A 24,304-nucleotide genomic window follows, 5' to 3' on the forward strand; every position below is an offset into this window, starting at 1 on the left:
GACTGTAAACACATCACTTAAGAGCAGCAGTATTGAATTTACTTCAGGCTACACTATGCTATGTATACACATGGTCTGAATGACCTTTACGTGGGCACTGCAGTTGATCCCTCAAAGTTTGCTGATAAAATCTGGAGCGACCTAAAGAGCATCCTTGTGGCACTTTATAATTAATGTCATATTTTTCTAAAAAGCCCTTTTTATTACCGTTGATCCACACCTCTCTTAGTGTATTTTCCTCTTCGTGGTGCTGGTAGTTTTATTCATAGTGTAATCAAACAGTCCTCCATTGTGTTGGCATTCCCGTTCAGCCAGTTTGAAAACTTTTTTTAATTTACTAAATGGATTCAGTAAGCAGCGATCAATGGAAGCTCTCTGCCATTCATCAAACAGAGCTCCTCCTGCCAGGAAACACACAATGGACCAACACGTAATATACAATCATCATAACTTCTATTTAACAAACTACGGTTCAACTTCCAACACTGAAATGTCCGTTAAAGGATTGACAAAGAGACACATTTCAATTATCTAATACTGCGCCCAACATTGAAGTTTAAGGAAGAAAAATAATTGTGTCAAATTATTATTTATTAAAATGAATTCTAAATAGTAAAAAAACTAAAAGTAGTTATTACCATAAATACAAAGTGGAAAATTATAAATTAATAAAAAAATAATGATCTAAAATGAAACTGTCAACAAACAGGTCTTATAACTCTGGACAAAAAGCTGTTGCATTTTTATGACCCTTCTTTATACGTGACTTTATTTGCTTATCAAGAATACCATCTATATGGGATTGCACCATAACATTTTGCTGCACTGCTTTGGGGGCAATCAGCTTCTTTCTTGTAAAGGCAACAAATCATAATGTGCTGCAGCTCCATCAGCACTTTCACACCCACTAATAAAGTCTGTTAAAAGCTGCTTAGCTCTGTACTTACTGACCAGGAATGACTGCAATTCTTGCATTGCATTAATAATACCAAGGATACTGTTTGATCTATATTTAGATTATTTAATTGTTTAACATTTATTTTCTTGCTGTTTTTGTTTATAGTAATATTTTATTATTTATTGTTATTATTTAAGTTGGTTCAAGTAGTTTTATGCTTTTATTTTGAAGGTGTATTTGGGCACTGGGTGATTGGGCCACATGGTGTAATGGTTTATATTTGATACAGGTGGTGGTGAGAGTAGAGCACCAGTAGGTATATGGTTTTTACCAGGGCAATCACAGAGGAGGCCACAGGAAAGGCACATGTTGCATATTGTTATAGGAATAAAACGCACAGAAAGGTTCTCATTTGCCTTGTGTTGCTTGAAAATGACTTAAACTAATGAATTATTCACATACAAATTTAACTGATTTACTGTTGAATAAGTAAAGGTTATTTATTACCTTATTTTGTAGTTTAAATCTCTCAAAATTCAAGTCCAAACTCAATCAGAAATGTGTTTGATGCGTTTTCAGCAGAATATCTGCAGAGTTTCTGCTGTCCTGATGTTAATGGGGAGCTCATTCCACCAATCAGGAGCCAGGATAGCAAACTGGTGTGTTTTTGAGGGGTACCTGGGTCCCACTCGCAGAGATCGAGAAGCAAGGTGATTGGCTGACTCTGAGCGAAGTGCTCGTGATGGAAGTGCATGATTTAACCAAGGCCTGGAAGCTGATCCCTGCAACCAGTGAAGGGAGCGGAGGGGAGGTGTGGCGTGGGAGAACTTGGGGAGGTTGAAGACCAGTCGGGCTGCAGCATTCTGAATTAGCTGTAGAGGTCGGATGGCGTCTGCAGGTAGGCCAGCCAGGAGGGAGGTGCAGTAGGTCGAGGCGTGAGACGACCAGAGCCTGGACCAGGACCTGGACCAGGACCTGCATCATTAGCTTTGCTTGTCTCCTCACATTTATAATTTTCCCCTTGCAGGACTTTTACTTGTAGTGGAGTTTTTTTTTTTAAGTAAATGATCCGAGTTCAGACAGTATAAATCACCGGGTCACTTTATAGGAGTCATTTTGCAGCACTCAGTAAAGCAGTGGAGAGTAAGGCCATGAGTCTGCAGCACTTGTTGTTGGTCATCATATAATCATTAAGCAGCTTCAATTACAGCCACGACCTTAAGTCCCTATGCTCTCTGGGTTGTCATTATAACCCATTAACCGCCCAGAGAGAGCGGAATTAACAGTGTCAGTGGTAATGGACATGGTCAATCAGAGACTAAAGAAACATCAGATTTCTTGGCTTGAAAACATATAAAAGGTGCTTCAAGAAAAGGGTAGGTTCTGAAGGATGTGCATTTTTCTTCATTGCAATATTAGCTAAAGTTTGAAAGCATATTTGAATAGAAAGGCAGACCCCCTTTGCAGCATTTCTCTGTATTGAAAGTGTTGCTGACTGTCTCTTATCTGTCTTATTGTTATGCATGTTATATAAGACTAACTTGTTATTAAATAATGAACAATCATACATATACATTATTCACCAATATAGTGATAGCCTCGTTTAAACATCTACAGTGTTGTTGTGGTTAGGATGCTAGCAGCTAGCAGTAGCCCTTGCTTACGGTATCGGAGCGCAGTAGCATTAAATGGCGTTATTTTTTTCATTGTCTCTCAATTCTAACGTGGATGTCCCTTTTGAGCTGCCTTGCTTTGTCTGCACTAGTTCCTGAGTAACATATATCTGACTCTTTCGCTGCTAAATGCTCCACAATGTTCACCGCTCACTTTGTCTGTTAGCTCGGCGGTGCTAAGATGCTAACGCTAGCTTACAGTGGGTTTATTTAAAAGTAAATAAGGGTGGTTAAAAACTGTAAAATTCTGGACAGTGAAGACAGAAACAATGAGTTTAAAGCTGAAGAACGACAGATGTCAATGTGTCACTTGGTGAAAACATACTTCATCTAAACAGTTAGCACTAGCATTAGCAGTTATATTAGCGTTAATTACCATAGCCAGTATCCCTTGCCTGTTTGATGCATTATTTCTAGATATTTTGGCTTTTCTTACAGTGTTTTTCCTCTCAAATATATACTCTTCAATATGCAATAAATCAAATTGCAACTGGTCTCATTACAACCCCTGTTTTCCTCCTTCTCGCTTCTAGATTCCTGGGTTTGTCTTCTTCAGTGCACACACAAGCTAGTTGGTATTTCAGTTTTTGCAAAAATGTTGATTTGTGCATTGTGTGAAACTCTAGAGCTGCTCTAATCCTTAGTGCCTGGTTTATAGCAGTGCGTCCCTTTTATTGACAGCAGTCTAATTAAGGGTGCTTAAGCGGTCTGATAGATTTCAAGCAGACGCTCAAGAAAACAGCCACATAGCTCTCATCGTTTCCTCTCTCCTTCTCTGTGCAACATCCTGTTTTACTCAGGCTCAATGTCTTCAACCCCCCTAAGTTATTTAGGAAGCATTTCCCTCCGAGGGGCCGTTAAACGAGTAATCTATCACCAACGTGGTGAGGGCTCCCTAAAGCAAGAGCAGGGACAGCAGCAGCAACACGGAGGCTTTGGTTGCTGCATGTCAGGCAATATGATAAAGTATTGTGTGCATGCATTGCTTTGCACATGCCAGTAACAAGACTCGGTGTTTCTTCTGCGTAAAGGGAGAATATTGGTTGAATTACTCTCCCTCTCTTTCCTCTAATTGCACCATTAGGCACAGCGCTGGAAGTATTGCGTGGTTATTTGTTTTGAGAGGTTGCGCTGCAGCTCGCGTTATTACCTCTGACGCTCAGAAGGGTGCAATATGTTAAACTGACTGAAGACAGTGAAGGGGAACTGTTAACTGAGACATATTTACTTAAAATCTGGATGAATTCAGACATTTGACTGATGTAGATATAATATAACACCAAAGCAAACAGGTGTGGGACTGGGGCTGCTTCATCCTCTCTGCACTGAGTGAATTACAAAGATAGTATTTTACAAATGTTTGAAGTGAACACGGTTAAGAGAAAATGCACTTGTTAAACTTCGTTTTCATCTGATCTGCATCTTCAAGGTTTAACTGAAAGCTGTGCAATGGGTTTTGTTTTTTGGAGGAGATTGTGAAGCTCGATGTGAAGTCTTTAGTATCTATGATGTTTTTCATTTACAATTTTCTTTATCTTACAATTATTTATTTCTTTATAATCTATCATTTTTATTTATGTATTGATAGTTTTTATTTATAACATTGTTTTTAATATGTTTTCTGTATATTTGCTCTTATTTTATTATCTTTATTCCTCTTACTGTTAACATTGTTCTCCCCAATTATACACCAAGCAAACCCCTACATATATACATATACATATTTATATTTCTGGAAAGATGAACTCTATTATTATTACAACGTAATATCAATATCGTTCTTTGTCTTTAAAACGTCCTGCACAGCTCATATTTAGCTTTTTTATGATCTCATTTAGAGTATAGGTGGTAAACCTAATTGGTAATTAAGTTTTATGCAGAGAAAAATATGAAAAGTTATAAACGATAAGAAAACTGTTGGACATTTTACATTCGCTTTTGAGAAAGTCTAGTTTATCAGTTTTCAGTCTTTCTCTCGTCCAATGAAAGCATGTGCATTAATATCTCACACTTTCTTTTCTCCCCCCTCTCCCCCCTGTAGCACTATGCTGAGACCCCGTGCAGGCTTTCCACCATGCTGGAACTGGGCTCGTGTTCGGTCACCTCTGCGTCTCTGACAGGGGACCGCCATGCTCCGGGGCGACAGAGACCCCCATTGGGGCAATCAGAGTGTCCTTCGAGGGGTCTGGACGTGGGGCCGATGTGTGGCAGCAGCACCCCGAGGCCCCACGCCCTGCGCCCCTCCCCGACGGATCCTGACAGATGGCAGAAACGTCGGCCCGGAGAGTCCCCCTCCCTGCTGGAGCCCCAGAGCCTCTCCACCAGCTTCGACACCCTCTACCTCCCACAGATGCCGGGCCACGACCCCCCCAACCGCCTGGGCCTCACTCTGGACGTGGGCTCCACTTACGACGTGGGCGGAGGGATGCTGGGGGTGGACGGAGATCTGGCGGTCAGTCCCAATGTGATGAAGAGACGCCGGGGGGGTCTGATCGAGCAGAGGGACATCGTGAAAGCCCACCAGGCACACAAGATCCACAGCACGCCTCAGGCCCGACGCAAGGAGTGGGAGTGAGTATGAAGCTGATTTACCTCCACACCGAACCCCCCCGCTCTCTGTTTCTAATACCTGCTGAATTATCCTGAGCTCTGTCCTCACTACGGATACGGTATATTTCATTTAGCTGAAGCTTTTATGCAAAACACATGCAATTAATCATGAAGATCCAACTCCAAAAGAAATACAGTTGAAGGCGGTGTGGTGCGCAGACGTTGTGATTGTGATTTCTGGCCCCTTAGCCTATCACATAGAAGTGTTAAATGGTGATGTCACTGCCTTCTAAAGGAAACAATGGAGTCCAATGGAGGCGTTTCAGACAGGGAAGGGGGGAGTGTGTGGGAGAGAAACTCTGTCTGAAGGGAACACTGGGATTTTGGACTTTGCAGACCATTTACATGCACTAAAATCTATCTAACTATGTAGTGATTACCGTTTTTTGCCTCACATTGTGTTTGACTCCTGCACCTGCTTGTTTTAAAGCTGGGCTTAAATTTATCGCCAGACTTTTTAATTTTAATGCATAGTTCCAGGTGGCATAACACTTCCCTGTTGACATCCAGTTTGGGTGGACGTGTTGAAATGTGACGTGTAATCAGGCAGTGTGTGGGTGGGTGGGGGGTGGGGGGGTTATAGATTTTAATGACTAAGTGCAGCAGAAACGGACTGATGCACAACTGCATGAATTACAATGTGATATTTAGTCCGCTTTAGAGGGGCTGTCTTTGTGTCATGTCTGGCTGTAGCTTCATAAAGTGATTACCATCGTATCCTCTAACTCCCAGCAGGGATACAATAAACACATTTCTGAAATGTCAAAACGATTCCTTTAAATGTTACCCAAACATATGTGTGCACCCTGCTGTGCAGAAAATAGCTCTTTATATCTCAATTATTACTATAACCTTTGTGTGTGTGTGTGTGTGTGTGTGTGTGTGTGTGTGTGTGTGTGTTGTTTGCTCCTTGAATATGCATCTGTGTGTGTGTGTTTACTGGTTTCCTGTCCTGTGGCGCTGTGGAATTTCTCGATAATTATAGCGGTGCCCCCACCCCCCCCCCCCCTGTGTCCCTGCTGAAGCTGGAGCCTCACCTGCAGTGGCTCTGGCCTCCGCTGAGCCCCCACCTCACCACCCCCACCCCCTGAATCTCCACAGGCACAGGATGCCTCGACTCAGAGTTATGTCTTATCTGAAGACACAGAGGAGGTGTGAGGAGAAGCATCACACCCTCTTGTCCCACTGAAACCAGCTCTGTTCCAGCTGTGTACTGGTGCTTGTTGGTTGTCTGTTAGTTCTAAGTGAGAACTTAATTTCAACAAGAGTTTCTTTCTGGTGCAGGAAATCAGCGTCTACTACGTGGCTGATTTTCTCAGCTAGCTGCTGGGGAAATGAACACGATCACACCTGGTTATTTTCACCTGGTTACACCTGACTTTATACGTACAGTATGAAATGCCTTGGCCTCCAAAGCGACCCTCTGACAGATCTGGTTCTTGCACAGCTGGTTTTTGGTTCTAAATGGGACCAGTTTTTGGGGCAAGAGGACCGACCCCGCTGTGGTGAAACAGGAAAAACTGGTTTGCTGTCGGGCACTATAGCTTGTGGAAAAGGGGTAAAAGAAGCCCTATTATTCCTTTAGGGTCTTTCCTCTCCTGTAGTGTGGCATATAGGTTTTAGTGCATGTAAATGGTCTGCAAAGGCTTAAATGTCTCCTCAGACAAAGAACCCTTCAAAGGAACAACTTTTAAAAAATGGTATTGACCAGAGGCTTCTTGGTAGTACTCCAGAGCACTCCCTAATATAAATAATTCTGCCTCTGTAGCCGCGCTGGAGATCTGTAACGTTGAATAAACGCGGCGGAGAGACAAACTGTTGAAATAAGTGGAGTACCTTTCTCTATGAGAACCCTTCCTGCTTGAATTTGGATTTGATATTTCAGCCCAGGTGACGGTGATGGTTGATGGGGCTGATCATTGGACCCTCTCTCCTGCCTGTTATCATTATTACCACACTCGATGACAGATTCACCCTTCATCTGCCGGGAGGACGATGACGGCGTCATTACCGCCGTGAACATCCACCGCTCAGGAACACTTAGCCACAGACACCCCCAGATGAGGTGTTGCACCTGAGCCAGAGTGAACACCTGGGGGGGGTGTGTGTGTGTGTGTGTGTGTGTGTGTGTGTGTGTGTGTAATAACAGTGCTTAGTGATGGGGTGTAAAGAGGCTGTAATAACAGTCATCAGAGGGGATCAAACCGGCATTTGATCAGCAGTAGAGGACGGACACAGAAAGAGGAGAGCACTAAAGATGTGTTGGTCCCGGTTTGACCTTGTTGGTGTGTGTGTGTTTCTGTTGTGTGTGTGTGTGTTTCAGAGGGAAAAGGTTACATAAAGAGGAGGGGATGATACCACCATGGTCGTGATGTTTGGTGCTGTATTTCAGACAGATTTAACAGACCTTACCCCTGACAGAATCAGGAATCTGTGGCATCATTGTTGTCTGGGTCTGGAGATGTACTGTATGTGATTCGATAATACCGGGCCTTTCTACATTTCAACGTCCTGTACCTGCGCCCGGACGGCAGTGGGGCAAGAGTGGGTATCCCATTCTGTTGCGGTTGCGGTGCGTGAGATGGCTCTGCTGTTCAGCACTGTGAGGTTGAGTGTGTAGGGAGTCCAGATATCCTGGCAGCATATGGAGGAGCAGGAGGAGCAGTAGAGGAGGATGGGTTAGATAATGTCACTTTGTCAGATCAGGGGTATAAAAACAACACAAAACTCTTCATTTATTACTCACTCATTAAACATGTCCCTAAGGTTTATGGTCTCAATCTAAGGTCTTCTTCAATACAGCATGATGTTCATTTAGTAGACTGTGGTTCCATGGAGATTAATAAGACTTTTAAGCAGGTCATGCTTTAAGACTGTGACTATTATGGCTATACTATGCCTGTCTCATTGTGTCACTCTTTGACATCTGGTTTTCTGTTAATTAATAAGTATTCAATTCTCATGTCACTACTTGTTGCTAAAAACCGGTGGTGGTGGAAGATAAACTCCAGGCTTTAAATCCACAGAGCAGGGGGTGACGTCACAGTGGCCGTGTCCTCTCTTTATAGACACTTCATGGTCCAATGTCCTGCGATTGTGTTTGTCCTCTCTCGCTCTGACTAACTCCTCGAACACATTCACAGTACAGAGGAGAGGATGAATGAGGCTGAAGAGGCTGAGTGCAGCCAGGACACAAACGCAGCTCCATTCAATCGGACTGTAATTACCAAAGCATCATCAGGGTGTGATTGAAAGAGATTTCATGAGTAAAAGGCTATTCTTCCTCCGCTTCACTCTGGATTTGATGTCCTATATACTTTGAAAGTAACCAGAAAGGAAAGTTTATTCATCCTGTTTCATTGGAAATGTGAGGAACATCATTAAAACATTTGGCCCTTTTTATAAAGAAAGCCTTATCAGTGCAGGTAAATGACCCATTGAAACCATTAACAACCCAAGCTAAACGGTGGGACTGGAACCGGTGACCTTCCGTTCCCTGGAAGCTCACCAGTTAAAAAATGATTACTTAAAGCTAACAATTATCACAGAAGTGTCTGATTCTTTGTAGTTGGACAGACTGCTAGTGTAGTTATATGACTGCAATACTCATTGGCACACACACACACACACACACACACACACACACACACACACACACACACACACACACATATGCAAGCTGAAGACATGTTGTCAAATCCATGAGGCGTGTAATAATTCACAGGTGATGTTTTCTGCAAATGCTGTCGGCCTCAGCGGTTACAGATGAAAGACACGTGTGTGTGTGTGTGTGTGTGTTCTATTCTCGGCAGGGGTGTTTGCAGACTCGGACACAGTGTGTGTGATCCTCATTTCTTCTGATCACAGACTGATTGGCTCTGCTGCCGGCCGTCCGCAGAGCGTCACACTGCTCTCAGCTGCAGCTGGAAAATTGCCTGTTTACAGCTGTGTCAGTGTTTCCGTTCTTTACTCACCGAGCAGCAGCCCTCATTATATTTCCACCTGAACAAAGAGCAGGGATCTGGGTTTAGTGGAGGTCTGTGAGAAGCAGCACGGCCATAACCAGAGGACTTGTTTATAGTGGCAAGCTTCAGAGATAACAATGTCTGTGGACGACTGCAGGTTAAAATATCTCACACACTATAGAGGGGTGCAGGGGGGAGGCATTTTTGTAGTCCTACCTTGAAGTCAGCATCTCTCTGGTTCCCTCCACAAAAAGGGAAAGCTAAAGCTAAAGGCGGCTAATGTTGGGCTATAAAGGAACTACAGCACGGTCACATGACTTCAGGTCACCACCGCTAAGCTAAAGGAGGCTAATGTTGGGCTATAAAGGAACTACAGCACGGTCACATGACTTCACGTCACCACCGCTAAGCTAAAGGCGGCTAATGTTGGGCTATAAAGGAACTACAGCACGGTCACATGACTTCACGTCACCACCGCTAAGCTAAAGGAGGCTAATGTTGGGCTATAGAGGAACTACAGCACGGTCACATGACTTCACGTCACCACCGCTAAGCTAAAGGCGGCTAATGTTGGGCTATAAAGGAACTACAGCACGGTCACATGACTTCAGGTCACCACCGCTAAGCTAAAGGAGGCTAATGTTGGGCTATAAAGGAACTACAGCACGGTCACATGACTTCACGTCTCCACCGCTAAGCTAAAGGAGGCTAATGTTGGGCTATAAAGGAACTACAGCACGGTCACATGACTTCACGTCTCCACCGCTAAGCTAAAGGAGGCTAATGTTGGGCTATAAAGGAACTACAGCACGGTCACATGACTTCACGTCACCACCGCTAAGCTAAAGGAGGCTAATGTTGGGCTATAAAGGAACTACAGCACGGTCACATGACTTCACGTCACCACCGCTAAGCTAAAGGCGGCTAATGTTGGGCTGATTCTTTGTTGTTACCCAAAGCTGAGTGGACTCCTCTACAGCATTTATTCTTGTATATCCTCTTTCTGTGTCAGTTGTTTTGATTTGTAAAGCAACATATCTGCAAAATCTGATCCATGCAATGTGTTTCATATCTTTCTGTGGTTGGAATATCTCAGTGTTTACCGAAGCTGGCAGAGAACCAATATCAGCATCACCTCCTCTGGTTGCAGTCTGTCCTCTCCTCTGTTTGTTTGCCTACAAAGCATTATCTCTGCGCTCTGCTGCCGTCAGGCCTCTCACATCGGTTCGGTATCAGCCTGTTGATCCAAGATATCCAGGTGGGAAGAGTCAGGGATCTACAAAGTCCGTCTTTCAGTCAGCTGGAAACTCTGCCACCGGCTCATTCAGCTGATGTTTCAAAAGGGAGGATAATTGGTTCGCAAGGCATGTAATTTAAATGTCATGAATACTAACTTTGTAAGTCACAGCAATTTCACACAAATTGCTGAAAGGACTTTAATATATATTAGAGGCAGGGTTGGGAGGGTTACTCAAATCCATTACCCTTAGTGACCTGTAACTTGGAGTATCATAGTACAAGGAAAAATGTTTTGGATTACCTCAATATATCAAATGCAATGCAAATAAATAGAAACAGAAAATGAATGACGTGTTTTACTGTAGGACACAGAACAGTGTGACTTTAGAAAAGAAGAAGCCAAGATATTTAGGATCAGAAATGATTTATAGGAAAACCTGCCTTTCATGATATCCAGGCAGTAGCCTAACGCAGAGACATGAGCTCCTACTACAGGCTAACCCACCCAGGGATGTCCTGATAGTCTCCGAGTAGTTGAGGTTACCCTGAAGTGAAATGGGTCTTTGATTATGGACCGTTTTTAATGTAGGGCCGATAGCTATGAGATTTCAAAGGTGTGTTATACTGAAATTAGTTACCCAGTGGAAATGGGAAGCTCAATTTTATCTAAAAAGTGAAGATTTGGAAAAAAAGTTTGAATTCTGAAAAAAATGGACATTTTTTAAAAGTAGACATTTAGAATTCAGAAATTTGAAAAAAAAGTCTGAATTCTAAGGAAAAATAAATAATTTAGAAAAAATATTTGGACATTTTTAAATTCAGACATTTGGAAAAAATTCCAGCAATTTGAAAACACAGACTGTGAAGGATCAAGTGACTATTTTGAAGAAATACTTCGAAATTCAGATTTGGAAAAATAATCTGCAGTTTGAAAATAAGATCAAAGAGTGGGAGACAGCAGAAGATGATTTGGGCCAGATGTAAAACAAATGATCTCTCTTAAAGCAGATTCAGGCAGTAGGGTTATAGATCCACTCTTAAAGTATCATCCCACAGAACAGCTGACAGAGTAACATCTGATCCTTCACAACAAACACTAGATGATCTGTTCAGGGTTTACTAACACTGTAATCCTGATGGTTATCCACAATTCTTTTTAGACAACCTGATTATGTAATCGTGGTACATGTAATCCTTTACTCCCCAGGCCCAGTTACAGCTTCAGCTACTCAGGTTTGGAGTAAATGGAGGATTCCTAAAAAGGTTGATTCTCCTTCCATCAATGTTTTCCTGACACTCTATCAGGCCTGACCCTTAGTAATTTCATCAGCACACACCAGGGAGAGGATCTGCCTCTCCTGGTATCCGTCTCCTTCTCCTTCATTATCGTCTCGCTGTCAGCGTCAGACAGACACCCAGCGCAGAGTAAATGTCAGAGCTGTTTGTCATAAGTAAATTATTAATGATGACACGCTGAAAAGCCATTTTCTGCGCCACAAAACCGTGTGCCTGTCAAACACTGCGGAGTGGAGAAGGCAGCGTTACTGAGATAGAGAGGATGTGTGTTAAAGGTTAGTTTACTCCAATAAAATAATGCTTTCATTTAATCCAGGCTGGCATTTGTGTATAGAGAAGATGTATTTGTCTGGTGATGCGTTTAGGGTGCAGACGTTGTCATTCAGGGAGGAAATGGTATCGTTACAGTTGGTTTTGTGTAGGTGTAATAATGGGACCTAGTGGCGACATCTGTAGTTCATAATAATACTAATAGGACTACAATTCCCATCACGCACCAGACAATGAATAAAGAGATACTTTGGCAACTTGAGATTGAAGACGTGCTTTTTCAACCAGTTTAATGCAAAATAAACGCATCCTTCCTGTCGGCCGTCCTCTTCTGTTCCCTTTAGTGTTTACGTCTTCCTCACAGTTTAGAAAGAATCCAAAGTCTTCTGCGCTCCACAAATATAGAAAATAATATTCAGAAAGTATTCCTTGGTGTTTCTGATGGAGAAAACTGGTGCTTGTTGTCCACAGCTGACGTTAAATCGACCGGACTTCTTTCTGCGGATTGATATGGCTGCACACAGTCCGCTGCCGGTCCTAATCTGTGGAACGACCTCCCATTGCACATTAGACCAGCCCCTTCACTGCCCATTTTAAAACTCGTCTTAAAACCCATTTCTATTCCTTGGCTTTCAACCCAGCATCAGACTCTGTTCCTGCATTTGTTTCCTTGGTCTTGTTGTTTTGATGTTGTTGTTGTGTTTTGTGCTACGTGTTTTTCTCCATGTGCAGCGCTTTGTTTCAGCTGCGGCTGTTTTTAAAGGGCTTTATAAATAAAGTTGATTGATGGATTGATCCCCCTTAGCAACGGTCTGTTCTCCTCAGCAACAGTCTGTTCTCCTCAGCAACGGTCTGTTCTCCTCGGCAACGGTCTGTTCTCCTCGGCAACGGTCTGTTCTCCTTAGCAACGGTCTGTTCTCCTCAGCAACGGTCTGTTCTCCTCAGCAACGGTCTGTTCTCCTCAGCAACGGTCTGTTCTCCTCCGCAGCGGTCTGTTCTCCTCAGCAACGGTCTGTTCTCCTCAGCAACGGTCTGTTCTCCTCAGCAACGGTCTGTTCTCCTCAGCAATGGTCTGTTCTCCTCAGCAACGGTCTGTTCTCCTCAGCAACGGTCTGTTCTCCTCAGCAACGGTCTGTTCTCCTCAGCAACGGTCTGTTTTCCTTAGCAACCGTAAAAAATAACAGACCTCTGGAAGGTCCAAATTGACCAATAAGGATTGAGAATTCATTTTAGCCGTGTAAGTCCTATATTTATTGGTAGATATTGTAGAATGATGGTTTTAGGAACATAATCAATAATGTTGATGGTGGCCCTTGAGTCGTGGCATCACCCAAGTCATCAGAAAGTATCGTAGGGGAATCGTGTATGTTAGGAAGCAGGATGCGGTGCAATAGATGTGTATAAATGATGAAAGGGACACATGAAGGAGGATATCAGTGATTATGTGAAAGAAAGATGGATCCAGGAGGATGTCAAAGGTCTTGCAGGCGTTGCCATCATGTCTTCTCACACTTTGACTACAGCGCCTCTCTGGTTTCGGCCTGCTTCACCTGCTGCCTCCCTGTGAGTCATGGCCTCTGGTTCTCCCATTCACACCGCCGGCTCTCTTTCACATTCAAACGGGCCCTCGCCAACACACACATTTTTGCTCTGCAGGCCCTTGCACTCGGAGACGTGGGGCATTTATTATCTGTTTAATAATGAATAAGAGCGTAGACGTGCTGATAACTCACTCTGCTATCGGCCATATCTTGGAATAATGTTGCAGGCTCCGCGCCGGCTGTAATTTTAAATGTAATGTAAGTAAGTGAGTGCGCTAGCTGTCTGAACTGAGATGCTGGAAAATAAAACAGAAGGCTGCCCGAGGAGCACAGAGCTCTGAATGATCCAAACACTTGATTGAAGAAATATATTATTTATTGACCGAGACGCTCCTTCCATCGACGCAGAAATGAATCAATGGAAGGTAATTGTTGTAACTTGATTTACTCGCAGGACGATTTGTTCTGCGGCTGAGATCTGCTTCTTTTTTTTCTGAGCAGCTGGTCTGCAGCACTCTGTGTTGACCTACCGCTCGGCCGTGTGATATGAAAACCATTTAGCACAGGAAGCGGTGTGACCTGATAACCTTTACACACACACACAGATAACACGCCCACATGTAATGAGTTTGGCTGGATAAGTGACACCTTTTACTCCCTTTTTTAAATAGAAACAGGCTGATAGCGAGCGTGAGGGAGGAGGTGATGGTCATCCGTGTTCCTGTTGATAGTTGGGTTGCTAAATCCAGGTTTAGAGAGGAACAGATAACATGTAACATGATAGTAACTGTATTCCCTTACCCTGCTCAGGATGCAGGATTTGTACACTGTAGTTTCACATTTCAAAGATCTGAGTACTTTTCCTCCTCTGTTTTTTGGCGTGTTTTCCTGTCTCCCAACAACAGCTAATATGTGGCTCACGATGCCGGTCACACAATCCTAAACCTACCAATTTATAAATCTGAAAATAGGGGCCAAAGATAAATGAATGAGATTTGGCTAAAACCCCCCCCCCTCCATAAACACATTTCCTGTGGTTTGAAAGCGACAGAGCTGAAAGGAATCCTGCAGCCTGTCAGCTTTATATTATCAGAGCGCAATCATCTTTGATATTTAAATCTGAAGCTTTGAATAAACGAACGGGAGGGAATTCACCGCTGCACATTCATCCCCTCAGCGTCTCTACTTTAAAGAGTCCTCTCCTGCTGATGTTCAGGTGTATATCAGTATGTAGTGTCTCTACTTTAAAGAGTCCTCTCCTGCTGATGTTCAGGTGTATATCAGTATGTAGTGTCTCTACTTAAAGAGTCCTCTCCTGCTGATGTTCAGGTGTATATCAGTATGTAGAGTCTCTACTTTAAAGAGTCCTCTCCTGCTGATGTTCAGGTGTATATCAGTATGTAGCGTCTCTACTTTAAAGAGTCCTCTCCTGCTGATGTTCAGGTGTATATCAGTATGTAGTGTCTCTACTTTAAAGAGTCCTCTCCTGCTGATGTTCAGGTGTATATCAGTATGTAGAGTCTCTACTTTAAAGAGTCCTCTCCTGCTGATGTTCAGGTGTATATCAGTATGTAGTGTCTCTACTTTAAAGAGTCCCCTCCTGCTGAGGTGGGTGTGGGTGTGTGTTATTCATCAAGTTGAATCCCCCCCAGTAAAACCAGAGGGGGGGGGGGGGGGGGGTAGATGTAGCAGCAGTGTGAATTATGTTGCTCCAGGAGGGGAATGTTTCTGACAAATGGGGGGTGAGGGATGCTGGGTAAGCAAACTGAGTCCTCATCAATATCCAGCAGCGTCGTGTGTGTGACATCTAGTGGAGCGTCAGAGAAACCCTCACAGGATCATGCATGGTGTTTGAACTGAGTAGCTAAATGTGCTCAAAGTCAACCTGTAGGAGTCATTCATTGTTGGGAAGCACATTTACTTTTTAGTTGTTCTTTACGTGAGCGTTGTGTGTCCCTGCAGAGGATATTCATTACTCCTCTGCAGCTTCAGTCTGTGAGGTGTCTCAGATCAGAGCAGCTGCCACTTAAGAAGCCATTAGGTAATGAAGTCGCCATGTGGAGGTGGGGAAATCAAGTGTACCCAATGTGCAGCTGCAGGTACGGTGTTAGAAATCAGAGGTAAGTAATCCAAAAGACTCAGTGGATATTTCAAAACGGCAGCTGAAAACGAATGAATAGTAATTCGTTGGGTTTTGTTTGGACTTTATTTCTATTATTTTGTGTTTCTTGCTTTTACTAAGTTGGTCATCTGATGTTTTGTTTTGGATTCTTTTATTGTATTTATTCTCTTGCTAATTTAACCTTTTTGTGTTCCTTAAATCCTATATCCTGAGAACAATACAATACACTTTATTTATACATCAAGTTCTTTCACAAAAAGTATGTATGTATTTATCACTCACATTTGTATGTTATTATTCATAATAAAGCCTCCAGTCCCTGCAGCCTCCTCTCATGCCTCCTGTAATGAATGCTCCTGCTGCTGACGGTATTGATCCGTCGCGCTGCCAGGTTTTATTATGAACAGCTTTTCATCAACTCTAATGTTAAGCTGGATAGATATATGGTGGAATGGATGGTTTAATTTTAAAAGTAAATAGCTGCAGCACCAATCCGTCACTGGGAGATCCTTATTCATGGCTTTCCCTGATGAACACACCTGCTGTGGATTATGATGGATCTACTTCATTAGGATTTCATAGATTGTGCAGTTTTGATAAAGGAAAGGCCCCAAAACCAATGACCCTGCTGTGTACTGGAGACATCCCCAACATCACCCCAAAGGGAAAAAGAGATTTCTATTTATTTATTCCCTTCAGTTGCTAGGCAGATTAGGATGAATGATGGTAAATATAATCCCCCTTAAATCAGACTGTAGTTCACCTGCAGTAAATCCAGCAGCTACCCTGCAGTATACAAAGCCATTCAAACTAGCTGCACCTTTACCAGCTCTGAGAACACTTTACTGATCAATCATTATAAAACATATCAGAGATATTATTCTGAAATGGACCAATCAGACAATGACTACTTTTACTGTCGCTACTTTAAGTACATTTAGAGGAGAGTACTTTCTACTTTCACTGGAGGAACATTTAGAATACTTTACTGTGACAGAGTATTCCTACACTCTGGTACTTCTACTTTACTCAAGTACAAGATCTGAGTACTTCTACTTTACTCAAGTACAAGATCTGAGTACTTCTACTTTACTCAAGTACAAGATCTGAGTACTTCTACTTTACTCAAGTACAAGACCTGAGTACTTCTACTTTACTCAAGTACAAGACCTGAGTACTTCTACTTTACTCAAGTACAAGACCTGAGTACTTCTACTTTACTCAAGTACAAGATCTGAGTACTTCTACTTTACTCAAGTACAAGACCTGAGTACTTCTACTTTACTCAAGTACAAGACCTGAGTACTTCTACTTTACTCAGTACAAGACCTGAGTACTTCTACTTTACTCAAGTACAAGATCTGAGTACTTCTACTTTACTCAAGTACAAGACCTGAGTACTTCTACTTTACTCAAGTACAAGACCTGAGTACTTCTACTTTACTCAAGTACAAGACCTGAGTACTTCTACTTTACTCAAGTACAAGACCTGAGTACTTCTACTTTACTCAAGAACAAGACCTGAGTACTTCTTCTTTACTCAAGTACAAGACCTGAGTACTTCTACTTTACTCAAGTACAAGACCTGAGTACTTCTACTTTACTCAAGTACAAGATCTGAGTACTTCTACTTTACTCAAGTACAAGACCTGAGTACTTCTACTTTACTCAAGTACAAGACCTGAGTACTTCTACTTTACTCAAGTACAAGACCTGAGTACTTCTACTTTACTCAAGTACAAGATCTGAGTACTTCTACTTTACTCAAGAACAAGACCTGAGTACTTCTACTTTACTCAAGTACAAGATCTGAGTACTTCTACTTTACTCAAGTACAAGATCTGAGTACTTTTGGATACCTGGCAGTATTCATTAGTAGTGATGCAGTTCCTCTGTTTGTCACTAGATGGAGGTAACTGCTCAGTAATTGTGTGTGTGTGTGTGTGTGTGTGTGTGTGTGTGTGTGTGTGTGTCCTCTCCAGCATCAGACAGACTTTAGTTAAAATGATTTACAGAGTTTATACATTGATGATGATGATGATGATGATGGAGGAGTATTAGAACAGCTTGCTGAACTCGTCCTGGTATTTAGTTTGTCGTTGCATGATTCATTTCTTCATTAACTCTTTAATTGTGTCTTCATGACTTCATTCTTCATTTAGCGACGCTCACAGTTTTCGGTATCATTGGTTTGATGTATGATATAGCTTGGAAAAAATACAAATTTGAATCCTAATGTAAATATAATGTGTTACCCCAATTATTTTAAACATGTAAAGTAATTAAAACACCAACAATTTAACATCAGTCTATTCTGAAAGCTCAATTGTATTTCAGAATATTTGGCATATTTCATATTTATTATTATATTTATTATTATTATTATATTTATTATTATTATTATTATTATTATTATTATTATTATTATTATTATTATTATTATATTTATTATTATTATTATATTTATTATTATTATTATTATTATTATTATTATTATATTTATTATTATTATTATTGTATTTAATTACTTAATTTTTTACTTATTCATTTATTTGTATTATTGTTATTATTAACATTATTATTTTATTAAACTTCTTTCTTTCTTTATGTATTTATTACATCTTTGTATATTTATTATTATTGTTGTTATTATTATTGTTATTATTATAAGATTTCCTTACTTATGTTTTTGTTCATTTATTTAAAGTGTGTGATTAAAATAATAACTATTATAATTTATTTCATATTTTTATCAGGGTTTATAAACTGCTAGCTTATATTACCTTTGCCTCAACAGTGTGCAGTGGTTCATCAGCTGCTTAATTTCCCTGGACCTCAGAAGCTGGGTAAAGCTTTTATGGATTAATCTCCAAACCGGTGTGCAGCTAATGAATAAATACATGCACCACTGCTGATCAAAAGGACACAACTGTAAGACTGCTCTTTGTTTACTAAACCAAACTCCCTTCAAATAATGGAGCATTTCAGCCGTATAATAATCAGTGTTTGTTCAGCATCAGGGGGAGAAATGCAGCGCTCCCTTCAGCGACCAACTGTTGCTTTAAACTTGCAGAAACAAATTTAGAGACGAGAGACAGCGACCATAACTCAGCCCCCCCCCCCCCCCCCCCGTGGGGAAGGATGATTTATAAAGCATATTGCATGAGATGTAGGTTTATGGCGACCGAAAATAGGGGCATGTCAGTTCAGTTGCTAGGAAACAAGAAGGAGGAAGACAACAGTCAGAGGCAGAGAATCTGGGCTGGGTCGACAGAGAGAGGAAGGGGAGGGTGAGACAGCTGGGGATGAAGATGAGGGTGAGACAGCAGGGGAGGAAGAGGAGGGTGAGACAGGGAGTGAAATCATGCTGCAGGGTGAATGTGTTTCATCAGATTTCCTGATCGAGGCCTGGAGAGAAGAAAGCAACAGTGCTGCTATTTCCACGCTGAGTATTAGATTCTGGGTTGGACCCTGAAGGCAGCATCTCCCCGATTCCTCCACAAAACCGCAAAGGGATTTCTCCTTGTGATTTTAAATTATTGCAGCAAATAATCTCTGTGTCAAACAAACGTTTGTTATACACTTTACAGTAAAAAGCTAATGTTGGGCTATAAAGGAACTACAGCACGGTCACATGACTTCACGTCATCACCGCTAAGCTAAAGGAGGCTAATGTTGGGCTATAAAGGAACTACAGCACGGTCACATGACTTCAGGTCACCACCGCTAAGCTAAAGGAGGCTAATGTTGGGCTATAAAGGAGCTACAGCACGGTCACATGACTTCACGTCACCACCGCTAAGCTAAAGGTGGCTAATGTTGGGCTATAAAGGAACTACAGCACGGTCACATGACTCCGCGTCACCACCGCTAAGCTAAAGGAGGCTAATGTTGGGCTATAAAGGAACTACAGCACGGTCACATGACTTCACGTCTCCACCGCTAAGCTAAAGGAGGCTAATGTTGGGCTATAAAGGAACTACAGCACGGTCACATGACTTCACGTCACCACCGCTAAGCTAAAGGAGGCTAATGTTGGGCTATAAAGGAGCTACAGCACGGTCACATGACTTCACGTCACCACCGCTAAGCTAAAGGTGGCTAATGTTGGGCTATAAAGGAACTACAGCACGGTCACATGACTCCGCGTCACCACCGCTAAGCTAAAGGAGGCTAATGTTGGGCTATAAAGAAACTACAGCATGGTCACATGACTTCACGTCTCCACCGCTAAGCTAAAGGAGGCTAATGTTGGGCTATAAAGGAACTACAGCACGGTCACATGACTTCACGTCCATAAGCTTTTGCTAGTTGTAAATATGTTGCCAAGATCAAAAAACACTCAAATCAAATTCAAACGATGCTCACACACACACACACAGACACAGACACAGACACAGACACACACACACACACACACACACACACACACACACACACACACACACACACACACACACACACACACACACACACACACACACACACAGACAGACAGTCCTCTCATGTTCCCCCCATTACCATCTCAATGAACCTAAATATAGTCCGATCCCCCGGCCCCTTCATCTCCACACATCAATCGGTCTGGCTTCACCCCCAGCCTCTCTGTTCTGACCCAGCACAGCTCTCATTCTGGGGCTAATTAGCATGTTTTTATAGGTTTGATTTGAGCATCACCTCGTGCTGTAGACAGGTTTAACGATGTGAACACTGCAGAACTTCACTGTGTATGGAAGTAAACAAAGGAGTCCATTGGAGGCGTTTCAGACCATTTACATGCACTAAAACCCGACAGTTGTTAAATTGTATGTAGTTGTGACTCGATCCCTGCGGTCTCCAACTGTTCCTCTCTCTCATTTCTCCTGGAAATAATCCATTGCACCAAAATATTTAGTTTATATTATGAATCAGTGTGTCAGATATTGAGCAGCAGCTGTTTGGACAGCCTGAGAGAGCAGATTGTTTTTGAGCACTTCTACTTTCTCCAGCAGTCCGTGATTATGTGTGTCTGAAGCATCATCTGTGAAATAATAAGGAAAGCAGATTTGATTTCAGTCCAAGCATAAGGGAATCTGTGCAGCTCCAATTGGACTGATGTCTTTGACAGAAACACAAACAAAACCTCAGGATTTTCCAATGTTTCACACATTCTGCAGCTCATTTATTGTGCAATGGATGAACACACACTGTCTTATAGGTGCATTAGCGTGGTCCTTTACAGATCCTGGTTTGTCAGCAGGATTAAAGAACAACGACTGGTCTGGTTTGTATGAAGCTGCAGTATTGGTGGTAGGGCGGGAGCTTTTTAATCAGCTGATATTCTGCAGAGACCAGCGCTAAAACTGAGAGAGAGAGAGAGAGAAATTAAACACAATATCAGACTGTGTTAAAACACACAAAGAGCAGACAGGGAGTTTTAATCCTCTGCAGAATTTAAATGCAATCTTCGTTAAGCAGCTGCCTCAGTTCAAAGATATATTACGCATTTTAAAAAGCTCAACACAGAAAAGGATCCTAAATATATACATTTACTAGTTATTATCCTCGTGATGACGTTGAATGTTACCTCTCCTTAAGCTTTATATTTACAAAGGTTTCAGCTTTATTGTTCGTCAAAATAACTTGAATGCTTCTGGATTGAGATGCCATACAGAGAACTACATTTCCCAGCATCCTTTGGGGCAAGGGTTTATTTTTGATGTCATTTTCAAATTTTGAGGGATCTTAGGTTATATTTTATTTGTATATTCTTCAAGTCTCCGAGCTGACGTGTAGGTTGAGTTATAACAGCGGTATAACAGGATGAAATGTGTGAAATTAAGAACAAAACCATTGTAAAACTCTATAGTTGCACTTCCCAGCATCCTTTGCATGTTTTATAAATATCTTCCAAGCCTACTTTGGGGCAAGTGTTTATATTTGTACATTTCCTAACTAAATACAACGTCTAAGATTGCAGTTATTTTTAGAGTGCATGTTGCAACAGAGGTATATTTGGATCAAATACGTAAAGTGAAAAACAACTATAGCACTCCCAGAGTCTTTTTAGGGCAACAGTTATTTTGTTGACATGTTTTTAAATCTAACCAAATGAAATGCAGATTGTACTTTTGGAGGTCACACAAAGTTACACCAGAGGCAAATCAGGATAAACAGATGAAGTCAATCACCTTATACCTGCTGATGTGAAGCCCCGCCCCCTTCTGTCAGCAGGTGTGTTTTCCTCCCTGATGAAAAGGTGTTGACATGTTTTACTCTCACAGACACACACATTCTGACCATGTGTGTGTGTGTGTGTGTGTGTGTGTGTGTGTGTGTGTGTGTGTGTGTGTGTGTGACTCACTCCAGTATTAACGACTCTAATTACACCGGCTGTCATTTAGTCCATGATTCATTTCTCCTTTTCTTCTCTCTTGCTCTTCTCCTTCCTGACCTGGTTAACTAATATTATCCACTTGGGAAGAAAATAAAACACCACCTTCATAAATCTGCTGGGCGGAGTCTGGACGTCTGATCAGCAGATAATTAATTATGACATTTCTTGTAGTCATCCCTGGGATGTCGATTTAAAATCTGTAGTTCACTTTAATGATTTGTTACTCTCTTCACAGGTAACTTCGTGATCATGATCAACTTTCAGTAAAGAAAGAAAAGGGTTTACAAACACACACTGTCTTAGTATAGATTTATATGGAGCATATTTAAAAATGTGCACGGTAACACTCAGGAATATCAGCACTGGCAGGTTAAAGCTTCAGCTCGCTCATCGTCCTGTATCTAAAAGAGTGACCTTTTATAAACCTCACCTCTACATTCATTCAGATTTATTGTGGCTCTGTGACAGCGAAAGATGTTCAGAATATATCTGTTGTTGTTCTTGCTGAGTTTCCACATGTCAGAAAACTTGAAGTTGTCAGGAGGTTTCTCAATCTGATATTTCTAGCTTCCCGAATACCTGAGCTGCACAAAGCCTCCACCATGAATCTGTCAACTCCCAAAAACACGTTGGGCTAGGCTGCAAAAATCCAGACTGAAAATCCAAACTAACCCTGAACCAAACCCAGCGGACGCTGAATTAGTCTGAAGGAAGCTTTGCTGTCCTGGAGAGTTTCAAAAGGCATGAAACACCCTAGATTTAGACTGACTTCAAATGCTGCGTTATTTGTTGGTTTTATTTGATGGAAGTATATATATATATTTCATTCATCAGGGATACATAATATTATATGAGCTATAACATCCAAAGTTTTAGGTGAAGTTGTGTGTGTGTGTGTGTGTGTGTGTGTGTGTGTGTGTGTGTGTGTGTGTGTGTGTGTGTGTGTGTGTGTGTGTGTGTGTGTGTGTGTGTGTGTGTGTGTGTGTGTGTGTGTGTGTGTGTGTGTGTGTGTGTGTGTGTGTGTGTGTGTGTGTGTGTGTGTATTTGTACCTCTTGTCTGTACATAAACACTGCCCGGCCAAAAAACAGGTCCCCAGCCTGTGGGGGCAGTGCTGTGATCTGGGGTTGCTGCAGTTGGTCTGGTCTGGGTTCAGCAATGTGCCCAAAGAGTGAGGTCAGCTGACTCCCTGAATATCCTGAAGGACCAGGTTATTCCATCCAGTGGATTTCTTCTTCCCTGAAGGAGAGGGCATGTTCCAAGAGGACAATGCCAGGATCCATCGGGCTCAGATTGTGAGAGAGTGGTTCAGGGAGCATGAGACATCATTTCACACATGGATTGGCCCCCACAGAGTCCAGACCTGAACCCGATGGAGAGTCTTTGGGATGTGCTGGAGGAGACTTTGTGCAGTGGTCTGAATCTCCCGTCATCAGTACAGGATAAAAATGAATGCAGGACAGAAATAAATGTTGAGACGTTGCAGAAGCTCGTGGAAACGATGCCACAGAGAATGCGTGCCGTAATCAAAGCTAAAGGAGGTCCAACGGGTATCAGAGAGGGACCTTTTTTTGGGCCGGGCCGTGTATAACAACTATATGTTTTTTTTCCTCAGGGTAAAGACCTTAATTTAATCACAGCTGTTGAGCTCTGAGCATGATGAGCACCAGGTCTCAGGTACGATCTTTCAGGTATCTCCCGTTCTATTTTCACACAGAAGTCTTAGCGGTGTGTCTCTGCGTCTGATCACCGCTGCAGACTGTCAGCGCCGCTCTGACCGCGTTAACCTCGTGTTCCTCTGACAGATTTCTACACGTCTCTGACACCGTCTCCACATACATAATACATATCTACGAAGCAACAAACAGTCAGATATTTAACATTTTCAAAACCTGCTTTTTAGGAATCACTTATCTGTCGAGCCTGTATTTATAAATCTGATCTTGTCCTTTTTTGTTGGCAGTATAAAAACATACATATATATATTTGATTTACTTGGTTTGTCCAAACGTACTTTGTTCAAAATAAAAAAACACATTTCTTGACAGTTTATGTATTTTTTTACTAAAGGGGAAATAATTAAGAAGAGAACAAATACTAATATTAATAACAGACTGATTATGTATGGAATAATAATGTCTTTGTATAAAGTACTCAAATGTATCTGGATCTGTTTTATAATCGTGCATTAAAAGAGAAGCTATTAAACACAACTATGCAGACAAATTGCTCAAGAAACTCTGATCCATTTGTTTTAAAGAGAGGCAGGGTTTGTGTCCTGACTGTAAATGTCAGAGTCTATCAGTATACATATTA

At 41.9% G+C, this 24,304-nt stretch overlaps 1 protein-coding gene across 1 annotated transcript in view; it reads left to right on the forward strand.

The window, feature by feature from the left end:
• The first annotated feature begins 2,227 nt into the window (after nt 1-2,227).
• Nucleotides 2,228-24,304, forward strand: part of LOC134869148 (voltage-dependent R-type calcium channel subunit alpha-1E) — a 118,818-nt gene continuing 96,741 nt past the window's right edge. The window contains exons 1-2 of the mRNA XM_063890596.1: nt 2,228-2,274; nt 4,613-5,142. Of these exons, the coding sequence (XP_063746666.1) occupies nt 4,646-5,142 (497 nt within the window). The 5' untranslated portion in view covers nt 2,228-2,274; nt 4,613-4,645. The remainder of the gene's footprint in view (nt 2,275-4,612; nt 5,143-24,304) is intronic.

Source organism: Eleginops maclovinus, chromosome 9 (genome assembly GCF_036324505.1).
Source record: "Eleginops maclovinus isolate JMC-PN-2008 ecotype Puerto Natales chromosome 9, JC_Emac_rtc_rv5, whole genome shotgun sequence".
NCBI classification, from domain to species: domain Eukaryota; kingdom Metazoa; phylum Chordata; class Actinopteri; order Perciformes; family Eleginopidae; genus Eleginops; species Eleginops maclovinus.